This window comes from Antechinus flavipes, chromosome 2 (genome assembly GCF_016432865.1).
Source record: "Antechinus flavipes isolate AdamAnt ecotype Samford, QLD, Australia chromosome 2, AdamAnt_v2, whole genome shotgun sequence".
NCBI classification, from domain to species: Eukaryota; Metazoa; Chordata; class Mammalia; order Dasyuromorphia; family Dasyuridae; genus Antechinus; species Antechinus flavipes.
In genome coordinates, this window is record NC_067399.1 from 644231999 (window position 1) to 644253100 (window position 21102).

Sequence of the window (21102 nt, forward strand, 5' to 3'; positions counted from 1 at the left end):
GTACTTTATACACCCTCCCCCATATTTTCCACTTAGCCAAATTGGGAAGTGACTAGCAACAACAGCAGTTCAGATATTGGAACAAATTAGGAATTGTGTTCTGACAGAACTCTGTTTATTTTATCCTGGCACTCTCCCTTTAAAGCCATCTATTTTCTTTGCCCAGTATTTATTTGGATTGTTTTGAAAAAAGATAAAGTTTGTTTCTTAAGGAAGCACCCAAAGAAGTGCTTTGTCTTGAGAACTGAGGGACCACAGATGTCAGATGTTGTCATTATTAATGATCTAGAAAGACAGTTTTCAGGAACAAGAGATTAATTACTGATGATTTTCAAGATATGTTTGGAACTGTTTAAAATGAGTGAATAACCAATCATTCAGAAGAAGTTACACGAGGGATTAGGATTTTGATTCCATTTAAAGGATGACCTTTTTGGAGTACCAGCGTGATTTTGGGTGCTGCTGCTTGGACACCATTTTGTTTTGAGTTTCCATAGTTGAACCACATAAGTTATCATTGATGACTTGGGGGCTTCCTCCTTACCACACAGCCAGAGCCAAACCAAGAGCAACTGAGTTGAATATGTCTGAAACAAATTTCTGACTTGCATTTTAAAGTTTGTAGTGGTTTGGGTAAGAATCGGTGTTTCCAAGTCAGAGGGTTTGATGTTCCACAGCAGGACTTGCCAAAGCAGGCACCAGGAAACTTGGGTAAGTTTTGCTAAACCAGGTTAGGGTTGCAGTAGTTTGGCATTTGGTTCTCTGGTGGATGTTACTACCAGCTACGTTAAGATTATTCATGTTTCTTCATCAAGCTGCCAGCCTGAAAGCTCAAGGATATTTCTCTTATTGAGCATCTACAGTGTGTAAGGTGCAGAAGTTAAGATAATTAAGACATGATTCCTAAGCTCTGTTTTACCCTAAATCTTTAGGGAAGAAAGTGTATGGAGATGGCAGTTGTTGCATTTCATCAAAATCCATATGGATTTTTTATTGCTGCAGCTGAAGATGCAATACTTTTTTGAACAATAACATGAGCCCATTGCATCAGTCTTAGAAACAGTCTATCCATCCAATCCCAAATCAATTAGCAGATGACAATTTAAGTTCATTGGTGTCCTATCCAAGCAGAAAAGAAACAAACCACAAAATTAACCCTCATTAAAGTAGTGTTGGAAGCTAGATTTTAAAGTCTGAAGACAGCTCTGTGTAGAAGTAAAAGCAGTTTTTCTTGCCACCCCTTCATTGCTGCCTCTGGTTTTCGAGGGTGAAGGAGTTGCAGAGTTGTCAGTGCTCTCAGTGCATTCGTGGATTTCGTTTGGATAGTTTTATTCAAGCCCGTTCAGGTACGGTTGCTTTGTTTAGATTCATGCTTTTGTCAATGCGATGATCCAAAGGTATCGCCCCTGAACGGCATAGCCACCTGTTGAACATCAACCTGGTCTCATCGGCTAGCTTTGCCCAATGGCAACGAGATGACAAATTCAGAAACAGATCATAGAAATTTGTGGCAGAGCTATGGAGTCTTACCTAGTAAAATCCACTTTATCAATCAATGTGTTGGGTGGACACACACCTACCAAAACTGCTGAAGCTCCTATGACTGAATAATCCGAGTTAATCAAAGGCTGAAAAACGATTTCTTGTGTATGATGTAAAAAGGAGGGGCTTATTTATTTGATTTAAAGCAGCGTTAAGAATATTCTGCACTTGAAAGCAGAGGAAGACTGACCAGTCAGTGTGATATATTCGGCTGTGACCAAAGTGGTGAGTTTTTAAAGTGTTGCTGTTGCCTTATTTTATTGAAGTCATTTTGCCCCCCATGTTCTTCCTTTCTTGGAATATTACTTATAATAAAACATTAGTTTTAATTTACTTATATAGTACTCCTGAGAAAAAATCCTGATGTACACCCATGCCTAACGTACAGATCCATTTGCAAATGACTGTCTAATGAGTTTATTTTTTTGAAGATGAGGCAATTGGGGTTAAGTGACTTGCTCAGGGTCACACAGCTAGGTAGTATAAAATGTGGGGCCAGATTTGAATTAAGGTCCTCCTGAGGGCTGGTGCTCTATCCACTGCGCCTTCTAGCAGCCACTCAGTTTTAAAAAATTTTTACATGAAACTGAACATGATAGATGTAACCAATTTCAAAACTGCTGTTGACCTGAGAACGGCACTAAATAGTTGGCTCGAGAAATCCAATTTATGCTATTTGTGTCCAATTCACCAGGGCTGAGTTTTTGGAAAGGCTTTTTGTGCTGGGCCCTCTCAAAGTGCCTCTGCCCTCTTCCCTCCCCCCACCCCAAGATGAAAAAAAAGAAAATTGCTTCCAATACCTCCTCCCTCAGTTCTATAAGAACAAGAGGAGTTCTGACTTCCATAGGTGACTCCTTTGGAGATCAGCCTGTCAAATATCCTGATGATACGGTCCTTCCTAGTTGCTGCTGAGCTTGAGGTTGACATTTAAGATATAAAGTGTATAAAGGCTCAGTATACAAATTAAAACTCTCTGAATTTCCTAAATAAGAACAGAGGAACAAGAACCTTTCAAATATTTTACTAATATATTTCCAGCCAGGTGAGCAAAGAGGAGATTGCTAGCCAAAGGAAAATAACATCAGAGAAACAAGTGACAATACATAATCTTTATTCTATAAAGAACATACAAATAGACGGTAGTCAGTGATTGCCTTAAAAAAAACTTAGACCGAGCAGCTCTTCCTTTTCATCCATCAAGAGCTGCCACTGCTGATTCAGTAGCCAGGGACGACGTGCTCTAAGCTCCGGACTCTGACCATTTAAGCAGCTGAGCTGAGCTCAGAGCCATGTTCTGGGTTCCCCCTGGAGCAGGTGAGGCCGGGACACTTGCTAAGCTGGGCCTGAAGACAGCTACTCTAACAGCTGGCCAGAAATCAAGTGGTTGCTACAGTGCACAGCTTCAGGCTCTGAGAATTGCCTTCGGGATGCAGGTGAGTCAGGCCTGTAGATGGAGGTTGTCACCAGAGGGCACCAATCTGCTGTGTCTGTGCCCCTTCTGCTCTGTACCCAAAACAACCAGACAGTAAGAGTGCCTGCTAGCCTGCTGGCTCATAGACATTAGCTGGGCTACGAAGGCCCATGGACCCTTTCCCCCTCTGACCACCCTTAGTTTGAGCTCCAAAGGATAGACAACCCAACTTCTCAGACTGGTATCAGGCTCGAGGGTCATGCTGGGATTTAAAAGGGAAGGGAAGCTGGGAGACCCACACCCTGACCCTGACTGCGGGCTGCATCCAGACTTGGCCCTCTGCCTACCAGAAGCCACTGCATGTGGGTATACCATTACCTTTCCAAATCCTCCCCATTCTTCCCAAGGAGACATCTTTATTCTGGGGCCAGGCTGCTTTTCTGCATTTCTCCTTGTTCTTGGACCTCAGACCTTATCGCTTCAGCTGGATCTACCTCTGGCTCCAGAGGGAGGGAAGGAAGCTTTGAAAGATGAGATGATCCTCCAGCACCTAGTTGAGATATAATACCAGTTCTCAGTCCCCAAATCTACAGGTCTGTTAATCCTGAACAATAGTAGAAAGAAGTGAAGTTATTGGAAGATTCTAAATGAGAATTCTGAGACTTTCAGCAGGAAAAAGTATTCTGTTTCAATGTCGTAAGGAAAAGTTTTAATTAAATATGCAGAAGCTGAAAAGCTCCTTGGCCTGGTTGGATGGAGTTAGGTTGTATCAGGGCACTGACACAAATAAGTCATTTTCCCAGTGTTTCCAAACTGGCTACAGATCCAAAACACCAATTATCCAACAATGACTGGAGGTCTATATCTGAGCCTTATGATTTACCTAAAGAATCAAGTGCCGATTTGTTGGTCCGATGATAGACTTCTTCTGGAAAGCACTAGTTTAAAAACATCTACAAAAATAATAAAGTTGCCGGTATCCTGCAGAAATACTCACCTGCAGGAAGCTGTATGGATTTCCCATAGCCAGCTGCTGAAGACATGGCTTGCCCTAGAGCTTGGTTGGTACCCAAGGGCTGTTGGAAATTGGATGATCTGTGGGAAGTTGTTCGATGCTTTGATTTGGGATCTTTAGCTGGTTTAGTCCAGACCAGTGCTTCTCCAACTTGTAGAGCTGCACCCATTTTCTGAGCCATCTCCACCATCTTGTCCATTCAAGAAGAAAAAAAAAAAAACACACACACAATCTCAAGATCATATGACCTGGCCATTTTATCTTACTGGCCCCCAAAGACTCTAAACTCAACTGGATTTTTGTGAGCGGACTACCAAGAGATAACGACGCTCAAGGGCTGGAAGTGCCTTGTACAGAGATTTATTATACCCCATGAAAGAAAAGCAAAACCAAAGGCCCCAAAGGCTAGGTTAGACCCTTTTATTTCTTGGTGAAATCAGGGAGAAAGTTAGCACAAACAAATAACCCCAACTCGAATAAAATGGTACATAGTAATTGTTTAAGACAAGCATAGAAAAACTCGTTCAAGCTGAGGAGGAAAAGATCAGTGAAAACTCCACAGAGACATTACTTGACTTGGTTTAAAGGAGAGGCACACATGAAACATATGAAAATGGGAATGGGGATTTTGGACACATTCAATTTGAAGTGCAGCTGTCAATATTTTATTTTAACAAATATATGTAAAGATAGTTTTCAACATTTATTTTTGTAAGACTTTGTGTTTCAAATTTTTCCCCCTCCCTCTCTCCTCTCCCCAAGACAGAAAGCAATCTGATATAGATTAAGTATGGACAATCCTCTTAAAGACATTTCCATATTTGTCATGTGCAAGAAAAATCAGACCAAGAGGGAAAAAACCATGAGAAAGAAATAATAAAAACTGGAAAAGTGGAAATACTATGCTCTGGCCCACACTGAGTCTCCGTGGTGCCATTTCCCAAGTCTACTGGAATACCCTTAAGTCATGAATAGCTAAACTACAGGCAGGAGGAAGTATATATTTGGGGCTTGAAAGGAGAGAGCCTGATGCCTGGTCTGGGTGGTGATCTACAAAGGGAGCAGCTGACATCATGAGAGGGAAAGAAACTGCCAGAGAACAAAATGGAGGCAAAGACTAGAGACCCTGGCACCCAACCTGACAGCCTCTGCAGAGGGGTGATGGGATTGGGGGGAAGGAATGAACAGCTAAGAACTTGCTCCATCATCACAAGTGTGAGCCCTGCTGTCAGGGGTTGCCCCAGCAGCTGTGGGGCAGAAGGGGGACAGACCCCCAATGATGAGTTGCTAAGGGAAGAGAAAGCTCTGGAGTGGAACTACTTAAACAAGTTTGAGAAGTGTCAGCATGCTGAGGATTAAAGGTTACTTGTAAGTCCAAGAGCCCTCATGGGTTGTTTAAACGAGACTTTAGAAGGAGGGAACAGAGAGCTACAAGGATACTCCATCTTGGCGGCAGGTGGCCTAGTGGGCAGAGCATTGGGTTCTGAGTTCAAATCAGGCTTCAGGCGTTTCTAGCTAAGTGACCTTGGGCAAGACTGTCTGCCTTAGTTTCCTCATCTGTAAAATGGGGATCATAACACCTATCTCTCCGGTTGTGGAGAGGATCAAATGAAATAATACTTGTAAAGCGATTTGTCCGATGCCTGGTGCATATAGCTGGTAATAATAAATAAGCATTTATTAAGTATTTTTTATTTATTGACAGAAGCTAAGAACACCTCCCTATTCTGAGAAAGGAAGAAAAATGCAGAAAATGAGTGAGGAAGGCGAATTCTGAGTTTCTGCTGGAAAAGAAGCTGAGAGGCATTAAACCCCAGGACCTCAATCAACAAGCATTTATTGCACACCTAATATGTACCAGCCCCTACGAATAAAAGCAAGAAAACCTAAAGCATCCCTGTCTTTGAGAAACATGCATTCTAATGGAAGTGAACAAGCTCCTAGGACTAGGGAAAACAAGACACAGCAGGAGGGGCTCAAGAGGGAAGAGTGGCGCAGGAGCAGCTGCTGGAGGGACAAGCTGGACACACCACACGAGTGAAGGGGAGGATGCTGGGGCAGGGATATGGAGAAGTGTGAAGCACCAGAAGGCACTCCTATCTCGTCCCAAGGATAACGGAGCCATTGGTTCCTTGAGTGGGAAAGAGGGTGCAAGGGTCAGATCTATACTTCTAGAAATCCCTTTGGCAGCAGCATGGATCACACTCAGACGAGGAGCCCATCGGGGGTGGGGGGGTGGGGATGAAGGGTTGCTGCAGTGGTCAGAGAAGCAAAGTGGGACGTGAGGCTGGAAGCCTTGGGAGCAAAGGGCAAAGACAGGACAGATGTTGTAGAGGTCTCCATGACAGAAATGGGCAATGTGGCCATGTGGGAACAGTCCTGAGGTGGTGAGTCTGGATATCTGTGGGAGGAGGATGTAACATCAACAAAGAGAGGAGCTCTGAAGACAAGTGGATTCTGAGGGAAAGAAAATGAATTCCATTTTGGACATGTTGAGGCACATTCCTAAAATGAATGGAAATTTCAGCCTTCACAGAAATTAGGCATGGACCCACACCTAACACCATATACCAAGATAAGATCAAAATGGGTCCATGACCTAGGCATAAAGAACGAGATTATAAATAAATTAGAGGAACATAGAATAGTTTATCTCTCAGACTTGTGGAGGAGAAAGAAATTTGTGACCAAAGATGAACTAGAGACCATTACTGATCACAAAATAGAAAATTTTGATTACATCAAATTAAAAAGCCTTTGTACAAACAAAACTAATGCAAACAAGATTAGAAAGGAAGCAACAAACTGGGAAAACATCTTCACAGTTAAAGGTTCTGATAAAGGCCTCATTTCCAAAATATATAGAGAACTGACTCAAATTTATAAGAAATCAAGCCATTCTCCAATTGATAAATGTCCATGTTTTTCCCTTTTTAGGGGATGCACTGAGAAATATGCATAAAACTATAAAAATAAAAGTTACCAATAAAATTTTGTTTTTTAAAAATTCCATCCTTCGCAGTACTAACCATTTTGGGATTTGATCAGACATAGATCTTGCAAACAGGATTACTGAGCAAGCCTAGTTCAGTTAAAGACAAAGCCTTCTGGCTCAGTGCTCTTTACTTGGGGTGACTTGTGCCCTCGGGGGCAGTCAGACATACCTCAGGGTCAAAATCCAAAGAGCTGGTCCCCTTTAGCAGGGTGACTTTCTTCTCCATCTCCTGGTACTGGGCCAGAGCCCTCCTCTTCTCTCCCTGATTGTACAGCAGCACGGCATAATTCAGATTTACCAGAGGATTAGACCTGGGAGCGGCAGACAGAAAACAGATACACTGTGATCTTGACCTTGCAAAGAACCAGTCATCTGAGTGCCCTGTAGCATCCCCACAGCCCTCCCGGAAAGCCAGTGTCAGACCCTTGCGCCAGGCCTCCGAGTTCTGTCCCCAGCATTATGCTCCTCTTCTCTTCTGGTCATAAGAAAACTGAGAGGATGCATAACAAGAAGGAAGGATTTGGGTGACTCACCCCTTGCACCCTTTGCGCCAGACTGACTGGAGGCTACATTGTCCCCGTGTTGCCAGGACCTGGCCCAAGGACTATAGGGACCAAGGTCAGCCAGTTCTGACCGTCCAAGGTCTTTGGCTGCTGTATGGCTAAGGATGTCAGTAGAAACGTATCCCAAGGAGGAGTCTTGTGAATTTCTAACGTGCTGAGGGCAGGCAGTAAATCCAGCTCCTACTTTGGCTCTTCCTGGGGACCCTGGGGCCCTTTACTGTCCAAGGGGTCCAGAGGCGGGCTGGACACAGCCAAGATTGGGCAGCACAATGGACCAGCTCTGGGAGTGCACCATCCTCCCCCAGAATGACAGAAGAGCAAGGTGGGCAGCAGACCAAGAATCCCCCAACTCACTGATCAAGGGCAACTGCTTCTGCATAGGCTCGACTAGCGTTCTCAGTATCTTCCAGGTTGGTCAGAGCAACTGTAGCACAGAAAAGAAAGAAGTGGCTGCAACCATCAAGGGAACTCTGGGAAAAACTAGTTTGAACAAGCTCTAACTTGGGCCTGGGTTCCCGATCCTCCAACGACCTCTGTCCTTGCTGCAGCTTGGGGGGTGAGGGGCAGCGGGCGAGGAGGCCAACAGAAGCAGGATTTTAAGCCAGTTTACAGACTGTTGTACAGCAGTCTCTCCACTTTACAGACACATTAACTAATATCCTGAGATGTTAAGCGACTGGCTTACAGATGCACAGCGAGTGAGTGTCAACATTGGGCTTATGGTTCTAGACTTAAATCTCATAGAATCCCAAGAAAAATCTCAACAGAATCCCAGATCTAACCAAGAGACAATCAGGAACCACTTCTATAACATCCCCACTGATAAAAGACCTCCCCACCTATTAACTTTGCCTCTAATTTTCCTCAAATTTCCTCTTGTATTGAGCTGAAATCTGCTCCCCTGACACTCCTACCCATCAGTTCTAATCTGAACTTAGGTGCTGAACAAAACAAGCCCAACATGGAGCCTTCTTCCCAATGCGGGCCCTTCATGCCCTCTAACTTCTGTTAGAGCTGAACTCCTCAGACCCGGGCCTTGGTGACTCCAAGACTAGGACTCTGCCTTCCCTCTGCCTCTGGAAGCTAGAACTTCATGTGGCTGCTGCCATGGAGTCCAGAAGCAGATCTGACCTAGGGAAGACCTTGTGCTAACATCCTGACTTTGGAGACAAGGGCCAGCTTGAGCAGATGGCACTGCCTCCCTCCCACGTGGCCATTCCTCCCTAGGTGTTCTGACACTCAGCAGTGGGAAGGGCAGCTGCAATGGGGGGAGGGCTGCAGCTGTTCCTTTCCACCAGTCAGGGCCCCAACTACGGGCTTGGGGCCAAGAGGACATCACCTACTTGCCAAGAGCATGTAGAGCTCGCCCATCTTGGGCTGGAAATTGATAGCAGCGCTGAGGAAGTGGAAGGCCGAGGCGTACTGCTGCATAGTCAGGTGGACGAGCCCCAGGTTGTACAGGATCTTCCAGTCAAACGGTGCCAAATAATTGGCTCTTTTCAAGCAACTGATCGCCTGCAGAGAAGAGAAGCATGATGGGAATGTGAGGAGCTCCTGGAGCCCCACATCAGGAGAGGAAGAAGGGGAGACACTCACTGCCACGTATTTCTTCTTGCCAAAGAAGCACATTCCGATGTTGTTCCACAGCGGGGGGCTTTCCGGCACTGTATAGGCCACGACTCTGTACTTGGTGAGCGCGACATCAAAGTCGCCGTGGGTCTGCATCATGCTGCCGGCTGCTAAAATGGCCTAAAAGTCCACGAGGAATCTTTGTCATTGTTTAGCCAGGCCAGTCCTCCAGCCCACAGCCCACAGGAGATGCTGCTCCGTCCCAGCTTCACCAGGGGGATTGGCGCTGCCCGGCTAATTTCCAAACTCCAAGCCTCGCTCTGTTCTAAATTCCCACAGGGACCAGACTGTTCATTAAAGACACTGAAACAAAGGTTAAAGCTTACTCTTCCCACTTCTGGGAGAGACTCCCTTTCCTCAGAGAAATACTAGCTTTTTGCCAACTCTAGTCAACACATCTTCCTCAGTAAGAAGAACCCATCCTGCTGCAGTATTTTTGGGAGGCCCAGACCCAACAAGGTAAAAGCCTTAAGGGGCAGAACTTTGCAAGTAAATTACACATAATTTACTTTAGTAAGGACATGTAATGCTTTTTATTTGAAGAATATATAATATTCTTATTATACAACAATATAGCAGGAATATACAATTCCTGAAGAATCTGGAGAATAATAATAAGAAACAATAAGCAGGAATGACAATCAGGAACCAATTTCACCTCACCTAATGTGACAGACCAGTTCCACTTTCCATCAGACTGCCCAAGGCCTGTCCCCGTATGTGACCTCCTCCTTAGGGCCATTCTGACATGCCATCTGTGTCACCCACCCAGCCATTCTTTTACCTCCTCACTCATTAACACATCCCCACAGATGCCCCAGCCCCATGCTCCCCAAGCTCCAGGACTCCTGCTGGACGAGCACTGGACTCCATCATATGGGATAGGCAGTGACATTCCCCTTGTGCTATATCCTTTGATACCTTGTAGTTGGTAGGGTCAAAAGTCAGCGCATTTCCAAGATGTTCAAATGCCTTCTGGTAAATGCCAAGCTGGGGGGAAAGGGAGGGGAAGGGGGCAAGAAAACAAGAAAATGACATCAGGGACAGAAAACTGTGGACCGAGTTTAGGACCGAGGAAGTAGCACCCAACTACTCTAACCTTCTCTAGACCCCAGCTTCTTAAACTGTGGTTTGGAACCCTGCTGGGAGTCTTATAACTGAATGTGGGGGGGTCACAAAACCATGATTATTAGTAAATATTTGGTTTATATACCTATTTTATATACCTATGTACCTGGGTCACGTAGAAATTTCTTGGGGGGGAGGGGAAGGGATTGAGAACAAAAAAGTCGACAAACGCATCTTGGGGCAAACAAGAGATTTCCCATGGCTGAAGCCAGGTCTGTCCCAAGATGAAAACCAGTGACTCCTAGGTTTTTATGGCTTTTTCCTAAGATGTTCCATAGAGAAGAGAGTATGGTTGTGTGATGTCATGAGCATGGAATAAATTGTGGCATATCAATGTACTAGAATATTATTCTACTGTAAGATATTAAGAAAATTAGGAATTCAGAACAATCTGAGAAGACTTAATTGAAATGAGACATTGTGATGATCATGTTGAAGATCAAGCAAAAACTTGTATTGTTGGTAGCAAAGATCAAAGTTCATACTGATCCCTTCCATTAACTGATCACTGATGAAACAGTGTGAGGCCTGGACTATTCTGTGAGAGTGCTTCGTTATGTTCAGAGAACATCCTTTGTGTTAGGTTTACTGGGACATCTACACTGTCACAATGGAGTAAACCAGCTTTAAAAAAATGAGAGCTTTAAAAAAATGGCTATATTCCCCTCTCCCATGCTCCTGCCTGGCCAGAAGCAGCCATAGAAGTAGACCGTGCTAGACATGGCCCCTTCCATCTTTGGCTGCCAGAGGAAAAGACCTCAGAGTCCAGAGTTCCCCTCCCTACAGCCCCAATCCTCTGTGTTGGACACTGTTTAGAAGACCTCATCCTTGTCAGTTCAATGGAAGGATAAAAAAACAAGAACAAAACAAAGCACAAAGGTTACCAGACTCCATCTCTTAGAGTTGGCAGCTGGATTGCACTGAGCCATCGAGACCTGGAGCAGAAAGCCTGTGCTTTCTGGGCAAGGGCAGTGAAAGTGAAGACTTCCCTGTCCTAATTTTGGGTTGCAGTTCCTCAAAACTTCAAGCCGGAGCCCCTGGCACTGAGGTTTTCTGATAAAAGGAACTGAGCCGCAGGAGCTCTGCAAGAATCATCTGAACTTTTTCATGAAGCAGTTTTTCATCCTCACTGTGTTCTCCCGGGCTGGCCCCGGAGAGAACTCTTGTTCTGACGCAGACGATCAGGGGGCCCCCGGGAGAATCCTCATGAAAGTCTGTGTGATCCTGTTTGATGTGGCCTTTGGTGAAGAATGTCGAGTCACATCAAACAGCCTCAAGGAAGTACCCCTTTGGACATAAGGACTAAATCAGCTCATGAGTAAGGAGAGCCAGGATTACCTGTAAATAGAGTAGTCCTAAGGTCGTAAGCAGCTCTGTGCTTTCTGGGGAGAACCTGCAACACAGACCATGAGGCTTGCGATATCAATTCTCATCAATTAGCTGCAAAGCATGAGCCCTCCTCCCATCCATAGGCAGCCCGGCCCCTGGGCTCACACCTCTCTCTCTCTCGTATCTCTATGTGGGGAGTTCCCTCCCTTTGAAGCTGCAGACTCCATCAGAGCTGACCACATCCACCAGACACTTCCCATACCACATGTCTAAAGAGGTCTCAGCTCTTTCTTCCCCAGCATCCCCCTCCCCCCTTAGCTGCCCAGACTCCGGGCAGCCAGTTCCTAACCCACCAGCTGCCCAGAGCAGAACCTGCACATCAGCCCTCTCCCTTGGGCCTGGGGGCCAGACCATAAACTCCACCTGTGACTCCCAAGTGCTTCCCCTCCCTCCTAACACGTGATAGCCCATCTCCAGCCTGAGGCTTTCTCCAGCACAGCTCTCCCTCCTCAGCCCTTCTTTCCTTGGGAGCTCCCTCAGCTGGTCCATCACTGATGCCCCCAGCCAATGGCCCCCCAAATGCCATTCTCTTTACTCATTTGTGCACTCCTTGTACAGGCCCTCTGAGGAAAAGAGCTGCCTTTCTATCCTCAGTGACTTAGGCAGTTCTTGGAATACAGCAGTCTCCGAATAAATGCTTACTGAATGAAGGTGCTGAAATTCAGTGACTTAATGGAGCTGGTAACAATCCACAAGGAGCTATAGTGCTGCAAGCTACTTACCCACAAGAACTTCACCAAGATCATAGAAAAAAAAAATCTGACACCTCCGGCAGGAGGAGTTGTTTGGTGAAACTGAAGTTTTGCTGAGGCCATTCTGGATGGGCTGGGTTTCGGTAAATATTATTATGCCTATTCTAATAAAGTGGCTGTTGATGGGCCAGAATTGTAAATAACAAAGTTACAAAACACCACTTTGGTAAGAATAGATGCTAAGAGAGGAGATAATATAGGGCAGAAAATATAAACCTCAGACATTTCTGTTCTGATAAAACTCCCAAAGCACCAAAACATATTGGGATAGCTCCTCCTGCAAAGAAGTGCCCTGAGAACCAACTTGTGCAGAAATGGCACAGCTAATACCCCCCAAGGAGATCAAGGAGCAGCCAAGGGAAGTTAGTCAATCAACTTCACAAGTAAGAAGGTTCAGCCACTAACGTCAACCATCAGGGCATGGTTATCTATTGGTACTGGTTCAGACAGACTGATGGCTCTCGGCTTATTGGCCACACAGAATCAAACTGTCTGTGACTAACAGAAGTACAAGGCAGGGGGCACACCACAGCACGCACTATGGGCCATGTCCAAAGCCTGTCAGTGTCTGTGCTTCCTTTCCTACAACTCTAGTCATTCTGGGGGCTACAGTGTTCCTGGTTTACATGTACACAGACATAAACTGATTATAGACATGGAAGACTCACACTGGTCCCTCGATTCCCGAAATGCTTTACTGACCCAGCCACAAGGTGTTCCTCAGGAAGAAAAAGGGCTTTGGGCAATAATTCATTTTTCAAATTCAAAGATCTGAAAGTTTGAATCTCTCCTTCAGTGTCAACAAAACAGGGATGAAGAAATTCAGGGGCTTAATGGGACAGACTGTTAAGGAAACAATACAGAAACTACCCCTTTAAGCAGGACATCTCAACAACTAAACCAACCTGAGCAATGGACAAAAAAGCAAGTCATTTTTTGCTTTCATTCCAATTTGCAATCTTATGGATATACTTACTCCACTGCCTTCTTATAAATGTCAATAGCCTTCTCTAGGTCCCCCTCCAACAGATGAATTTTTCCCAACATTATGTAAGTCAGATCATGTCTGTTGAGCTGTAGGGCATTGTGCAACTGGTCTTTTGCCTAGATGATAAGAAAAAAATACCCAAACCCAAGTCCGTGAGACACAAGGAAAAGGCAAACAAACAACTCTGTGCCACTTAGTTGTATTATGCCACAGTTCTCTTTAACTGTCCTGACTCAGTTTCCTTGTACAAGTTTCCCTTGTCTCAGTCTTCCTAATTACTTCCCTAAACTGTAAATCTCTCTCTGGTCCATGAAGGCTGAGGACCAATTAGTCTAAGGATATAAATTGTTAACCCAAGCAAGATAAACAAGAGAGTAGACTTCCTGATTATCTTCTGTCCTTGAGAATTTACAACATCCCTCTAAAATATTCCAAGGTATTTCACTAACATCTTTATCTCTGGGTATTCAGACATCCTGTCTCTGGGTTCCTCTTTGATTCACAGCCTTTTCCAGCTGGGCTTCCTGCTCTTTCCTACTCTTTCTCTCTTCTTTGTCTCCAAAAGGTATATAAAGGTTAGAGATTCTCCGTTCATTGCTGGAGAATGGCGGCTGGCGGTAGATGCTGGACGCTGGATTCTTTGAGATGATAGTCTCCTCCAGACCTGGGACCAACATGAATTCCTTGGTCCCAGTATATCTTTATCTCTGTCTGACTGGATAATTTGAGACGAGAGTCCTGTCCAGTCAATCTTACTCTCCCATTAATAAAATATTAAAAACTCTCTAATCTCTCTCCTGCCTCAGTTTCTCTGGCATTACATTTTGGAGGTCCCCCCGAGATAATAGAAACTGAGAACTGGATTAGAGATTAGAGACCTCTCCGTCTCCACCTAGGCCTGGGCTCAGGATCTGGGTCTATTCCTTGGGAAAAGATCAGCACTCTGGATAGAAAAGGAAGCAGTTCTTCAGCCTCAGTCTGGCCTACAGTGGACAACGGAATCGATTTGGCATTTGGGAGAGTAAGTCTGTCTGGGTACTTTTTGGGGTACCATCTGGTTCTGGTTCTGGTTCTGGTCTGGTCTGTTGCTAGCAACCTGTAGTCTCAGAATAAATACCGACGGGTTTAAAAAATTCTGAGACAGATATTTCTGGGACGCTGGAAAATATCCTCTGGGTATATGTTATGTGTTATATGTTTGTTTAATGTTGTAACTGTGTAGTCTGTGTGATGTGTGTTCTATGTTCTGTGTGATTTGTCTGTTTTATTGGTTGGAAAAATTTTTAAGAACAACGATGCAACTGTGCTTAATAAAATGGAGCTCCACGTTTGTCTGTGTGTGTCTGTGTTAAAAGGTAGCAAGCTTGTAAGAGATAAGGATTCAGCCTCTGTGTTGCAGGTTTAGAGAATATCAAAAAGTTTGAAAAATCTTTCTCTCTCCCTCTCTCTGTCTCTGGCTGACTGCAGCAGCCTGTGAGACGAAGGGAGAAAAGGGAGAGAAAGGAAGAAAAAAAAAAAGAAATGAAAAAATAGATTAAAGGGATTTGGAATTTCAGAAAGTTAAAATATGTATATAGAACACCAGTGTGCTAACATTAAAGGAAAGAAGTTTGAATGGAATATCTAGGCATTCTCTGTGAAGGCAGAGAAAAGCACTAAATGGGCTTGGAAGTTCACAGAAACCCCTTTGGATTCTGAAATGGGAAAAGGTGAAACAAACTTCTCTCTGGGGGTGGAGGTCCTGGAAACAGCCCCTAGTCTGTTTTTGCTGATTTAAAAGCTTTGTTAAGTTTTAAGAACAATGATTAAGAAATTTGGGAATTGGTTGTTTGAAAATTTGCTTGTGATTTTAAAAGTTTTAACCTGTTGTACTAACTTTGTAAGTACACGGAATTTAGCTATTTTAAACGGACAGAAAAGGGTTTTTTTCCCCTTGAAACAAAGCCTACTAGAGTAAAGAGCAATAAAATTCAAGCTTACCCTGGCCTGGGCAATAAAAAGCTCTGGAGATAACATGCTAATAGCTGTTAGAAGAAATGTGGTAGGAAAAAAAAGAAAAAAGAAAAAAACTTTAAAAAACAGCTGTATTAGTTTGATTCAGTTTGTTACCTTCTGAAATATATTGAGTTATTTGTTAATATAAGTTATACTTTAAAACCAGCTCTGCTGGACATGTGTGGGTTTTTGGAGGTTTGGGCTATTCACTATAGTGTGAATCTTACAGGTTTTTGAAGGGAAAAGGAAAGAAGAATGCAGGTGATTTGGGAAGGACTGATTTGTAGGGGAAATTAGAGTTTTGCATGGTTTTAGGAAGGTGAAAGACTTTTGGGAGTAGGTAAAGAGATGGGGGAGGGAGCCACCCACCCCCACTGCCTTCTGCTACTTTACCAAAGGAGCATCTGGTAGGAAAGTTCTTTAAGGAGATTGTTCATGTAGTCAGGGAGAAAGAGAAAGTTGGAAATGGGTAGATTTGGGAAGAAACCTGATGTTGGGAAACTGATGGGCTAAATCTTGAAAAGGATCCCCATGTAGAAAATCGAGTGGGGAACCTGAGGGAAGTTTTTTCTAGGGGGCAGGAGTGGGGGAAGGGTGGCCATGTGGAATCCTCTCCTCCCCTCACCCCTCTAGAATGTATTACTGCCGTTTTTTTTCTTATCTGATTACGGCCAGTGCAGTAAACTTTGATTTTTTTAAGGGCATGCTTACTTTTAGGTTAATTGATTGAATATTTGGGGTTTTTTTTTGATACATAAAGGTTTTCTTGGTTAAGAGATATGGTCATAAATGTGATCCATACGTTGGTACGAATATTTCTAAGAGTTTAATTGCTATGTTAAAAAAAAAAAAAAAAAAACTTCTTGAATTCTTTTATGTGGAATTGAGTCTTTTGTATAAGTTTAAATTGATTGTATTGGGTCATCCTGAGGTTATTGAAAGGACCTCTGAAAATAATAGTTTTTTCTTTGTCCTTTTGAAAATGTTTCTGTTATGGACAATATGCAGTTTGAGATATTTTTCTATGTATTGGGTATTTTAAAAGCAAAATGATTTGTATGTATAATGTTCACTTATATAACATCTACCCAGATATGATAATTGTTCTAAGTTGTGAACTTATTGAGACAAAATTTCTTTCTGTTATTACTACAAGATTAGGGTAAATCTTTGTTTAAGAGTTATCAGAAATTTGATTAATGGAATTTGTTATTGGGGTAAAATTTTTTGGGCTTAGAGTTAATTAGTTAATGCTATTTGGGAGTTCTAAAGCTCTACCCTCTGACAGTTACTGGGACAATTGATTGACAAGCAGTTAAAACTCAACTGCTTATGTTATGTTATAGTTATGTTCTTGCATTTTTCCTTTTGTAACTGATCTCTCTGATCAGAGCAATGGTCAATAGAAACTGTTACTGCAATTCAGTTATGTCATGCCTTGCTATTTTCAGTCTGGTTATATGTAATCATTGTATCCTAAATGCTTGGGCAACTGAGTATTTCGCCTGGTCATCTGTCTGTTACTGGGTATTTTGTGTTTTGTTTCTTTAAGGTTTCTACATGATAAGAGGACAATTAACAGGGGTCTGTGAGACCTCATTGATGTTGCAACTTGGGACTGCACCCGTTTACCTGTCCTGTAAAGCAAACTCATCTCTTCACATGGAAACTGCTGGCCAATTTATTTTGGCCTCCTCATATTTTGCAGCAGTCTGGTGAACTGAGTCTTTCTATCTGAGACTGATCTAATCTTTCCTTGTTAGATTTGTGTTTTTGTTCTAGATTTTGGTCAAATTATAGATATTGGTTTGCTTCTGGAACCTGGATCAGCTTTGATCAGCTTTGATTGTCAGCATGAAGCACCCATTCTGCAAGGAATAAGCCTCCTATCACTTCACAGCCTGAAGCAGCAGTTTTTTTTGGATGAGAGCCATGGACTGGACCATGCATCGAGCATACTTTGGACTGATATGAGGGACTTTGGGAATGGTTGATGACTGATTGTTAAACCTTGCTTGGATCATCTATTACTGTGTGTTTAAGATTTGGGATGGAATTTGTTAAAAACTCTGATTATTGCTGTTATGTTTAAGGGCTTTTTAGGAAATGCTACTGTACTAGTCTGTTATGTATAGGGATTTTGATTCACTCTTGAGATTTATATGGGCAATGGTCATTTGATAATTCCTTTCCGAGAGAAAAAAAAAAAGGCGGAGGGAGGAAGAGATAGAACATTGGGGAAACTGGTATATTTTTTTCAAAATACTAAAAAGAATGGGAACCCCTAGCTCCTATTTTGTCTTAGGCATTTCTGCCCCACCCCCTATCTCACTAGTTCAGATTGAATTTGGATGCTTTAGTTTTAGAATCCCTTATTTTGTTAAAAGTGCCCTGGCAGACTCAATTTTGGGGATTATTTTTTTAGAAAAGTTTTAGAAATCAGACACCTGTTCTGGGACTGGCAATCTCTCTGATCTATTTTTCCATTCCTGTAACCCCAGTTCATTAAGTATTTCAGCATTTCAAAGGACCTTGAAGTTTGGCATGAAGCACCTAAAAAGTTTGGAGTTTGCCTGCCTTGATGGTCTAACTGTGCATAATCTGCTCAGAAATCTGTATTCTAATAGCAGCCCTGCCTGTTTCTCTGGGCGGGTACGGGTGGAGCTACTACAGCCTCACCCTTCTCCCCTGGAGAGATCTGCCCCTCTGAATGGGTTTGAGCTTTTGGCCCCGCTGATCTGTAAGCAGAGACAGTTAAGTGCACAAATGACCACAGATCTGTAGTGGCTAGAAGCTGGAAAATGAAAGGATGTCCATCAATTGGAGAATGGTTGAGTAAATTGTGGTATATGAACGTTATGGAATATTATTGTTCTGTAAGGAATGACCAGCAGGATGAATACAGAGAGGACTGGCGAGACTTACATGAACTGATGCTGAGTGAAATGAGCAGAACCAGGAGATCATTATATACCTCAACAACGATACTGTTTGAGGATGTATTCTGATGGAAGTGGATCTCTTCGATAAAGAGAGCCTTAATTGATCAAAGATGGACAGAAGCAGCTACACCCAGAGAAAGAACATTGGGAAATGAATATAAACTGCTTGCATTTTTGTTTTTCTTCCCGGGTTATTTATACCTTCTGAATTCAATTCTCCCTGTACAACAAGAAAACTGTCTGGTTCTGCACAAATATATTGTATCCAGGATATACTGTAACCTATTCAACATGTAAAGGACTGCTTGCCATCTGGGGGAAGGGGTGGAGGGAGGGAGGGGAAAAATCGGAACAGAAATGAATGCAAGGGATAATGCTGTAAAAAATTACCCTGGCATGCGTTCTATCAATAAAAAGATATTAAAATTTAAAATAAATAAATAAATAAATAAATTTTTGCAAATCTCTTAAAAAAAAAAAATGACCACAGATCTAACTGTCCATCTCAAACTGGATTCTCTGGCTGAGATGGTGCTCCAGAACTGTAGAGGACCTGACATGCTTGCAACAAGGGAGCCTTTGTACAGCTGTTAACTCTGGGGTTATCAGGGAGAGACTTGCTCTTGCCATATGAGTCCTTACATTTTTCTAGTTTTATTTTTGGCTCATTTGCTTTACATAAGGTGGGTCAAAGACCTCCTGGGTATCTAGAGGAAGATGCTAAGATTCAAAGGTTTGAATATTTAGGAAAGAGAGTGTGGAATGTTATGCCACAGTTCTCTTTAACTGTCCTGACTCAGTTTCCTTGTACAAGTTTCCCTTGTCTCAGTCTTCCTAATTACTCCCCTAAGCTGTAAATCTCCCTCTGGTCCATGAAGGCTGAGGACCAATTAGTCTAAGGATATAAATTGTTAACCCAAGCAAGATAAACAAGAGAGTAGACTTCCTGATTATCTTCTGTCCTTGAGAATTTACAACATCCCTCTAAAATATTCCAAGGTATTTCACTAACATCTTTATCTCTGGGTATTCAGACATCCTGTCTCTGGGTTCCTCTTTGATTCACAGCCTTTTCCAGCTGGGCTTCCTGCTCTTTCCTACTCTTTCCTCTTCTTTGTCTCCAAAAGGTATAAAAAGGTTAGAGATTCTCCATTCATTGCTGGAGAATGGCGGCTGGCGGTGGATGCTGGACGCTGGATTCTTTGAGATGATAGTCTCCTCCAGACCTGGGACCAACATGAATTCCTTGGTCCCAGTATATCTTTATCTCTGTCTGACTGGATAATTTGAGACGAGAGTCCTGTCCAGTCAATCTTACTCTCCCATTAATAAAATATTAAAAACTCTCTAATCTCTCTCCTGCCTCAGTTTCTCTGGCATTACAGTTGCGGGCTATATTTCCATTATTAATAATGATACTGCTGCAACAATAGCCTTACTTAGCATTTATCCAATGTCACATCTGGGATGTAACACCTCTGTGGCAGTTCAGCGAGTGTCCACCTTGCATTATGTCATCAGCCACCTGAGAGAGTTACTCTACTATGACTAATTTGGCATGATGGCTGATCAGTCACATGCAGTATCCCTTAAGTCACTATCTGAATTTGTGTGGGCCCAAGAGACTTTCTTAACCCTATGTAGTGCCTCAAGGCTCCATAGTTTAATTGCAACTCTCCTCACCCGCATAACAAATTACTTGTCTGAGGCACCTTATTCGGCATGTTTCAGAAAGAGGCTGCTAAAATGAACAAGAGTACCCCAAGATCCAATATATCAATTAACATACAAAACACGAGGAAAGTTTTCACGTTAAAGTTCCTGTATAAAGTTGAGTTTTGCATGTTTTCCTTGGATTAGCCATACCTTGCTCAATTTGTCTTCCTATTAAAAACTAAGTAACAAGGCTGTCATAATGACTAGATCTGGCTATGATTCCTTACCAAAATAATCCAGTGAGAAAGGAATGAGAGTTTACAGTTCTTTTCAATACTAGTACTTTAAAGAGAGAACCAAGTTAAATAAGGACAGAAAGGAATTATTCTTTCCTAGACATTAAGAAGATACTCACACATGCCCCAAGTCATCCAAATTTTCATCATTCCTTTTATGTCCATGTCCTGCTTTACAAAAGATACTACAGTCCTTACCCCTGGCTATTCATTCCTTTGTATTTTTCATTCACCAGCTGGCCATCCCACTCCTTACCTCAGGGCAACTTGGTTTTCTTTATTTACATTACCTAGGATACCCTAATAGTTGTTTTTTTAAACTAATCTTAATAACTAAATATACAATGAAATACAAACTCTACTCTTGGAAATTAAATCAAAACATCAAAAAGCCTATATAAATGCTCAGACAGCAGATCTCCTCAAAGCTGAAAATCACTATCTACCATATAATGCTTAAACCAAATGGTGTCAGAATCCAGGGTAAGCTGTGAAAGTTACAGTTCTTGTAGGTATTCATTTGAAGGGTCTACTTTTAACATATGAGGTTAATTCTGTAAACCTTACAATTAGAGGAGTAGGAAAAAGGGACAGCAGAATGGGGAAAGCCGCACTCCACATTTCTACTGCTTCCGAAAAGCCACCAAATCTGTCTTTCCTTTTAAAAAATACTGAAAATCACAAAGTAATTACAAAAGCAAAAGGCAGAAAAGGCAGAAGAAACTTAGAAACTAACATTCACTACTAAAGTATGGTGACTCAGCCTCAGTGAAATCTCCTGCCCAGAGAAAACCTGTTTGT

At 42.8% G+C, this 21102-nt stretch overlaps 1 protein-coding gene and 1 long non-coding RNA gene across 8 annotated transcripts in view; one reads left to right on the plus strand and one right to left on the minus strand.

Moving 5' to 3' along the window:
- Window positions 1-2636: 2636 nt before the first annotated feature.
- The window catches only part of BBS4 (Bardet-Biedl syndrome 4), a 69066-nt gene continuing 50600 nt past the window's right edge, over window positions 2637-21102 (minus strand). For 5 of the 7 annotated variants that reach the window (XM_051982344.1, XM_051982342.1, XM_051982340.1 and 2 more), the window contains 10 exons: window positions 13401-13528; window positions 11622-11676; window positions 10077-10145; window positions 9123-9275; window positions 8870-9041; window positions 7881-7950; window positions 7133-7274; window positions 3951-4158; window positions 3332-3503; window positions 2637-3045 (listed from right to left, as the gene is read on the minus strand). In XM_051982344.1, coding sequence (XP_051838304.1) covers window positions 3370-3503; window positions 3951-4158; window positions 7133-7274; window positions 7881-7950; window positions 8870-9041; window positions 9123-9275; window positions 10077-10145; window positions 11622-11676; window positions 13401-13528 — 1131 coding nt within the window. In that variant the 3' untranslated portion in view covers window positions 2637-3045; window positions 3332-3369. The remainder of the gene's footprint in view (window positions 3046-3331; window positions 3504-3950; window positions 4159-7132; window positions 7275-7880; window positions 7951-8869; window positions 9042-9122; window positions 9276-10076; window positions 10146-11621; window positions 11677-13400; window positions 13529-21102) is intronic. The other 2 variants (XM_051982339.1, XM_051982338.1) reach the window with 2 other exon arrangements.
- LOC127552010 (uncharacterized) lies at window positions 13535-19700 on the plus strand. Its single transcript, XR_007951220.1, has 2 exons — window positions 13535-13987; window positions 19487-19700. It is a non-coding gene; the product is annotated as an uncharacterized LOC127552010 (long non-coding RNA).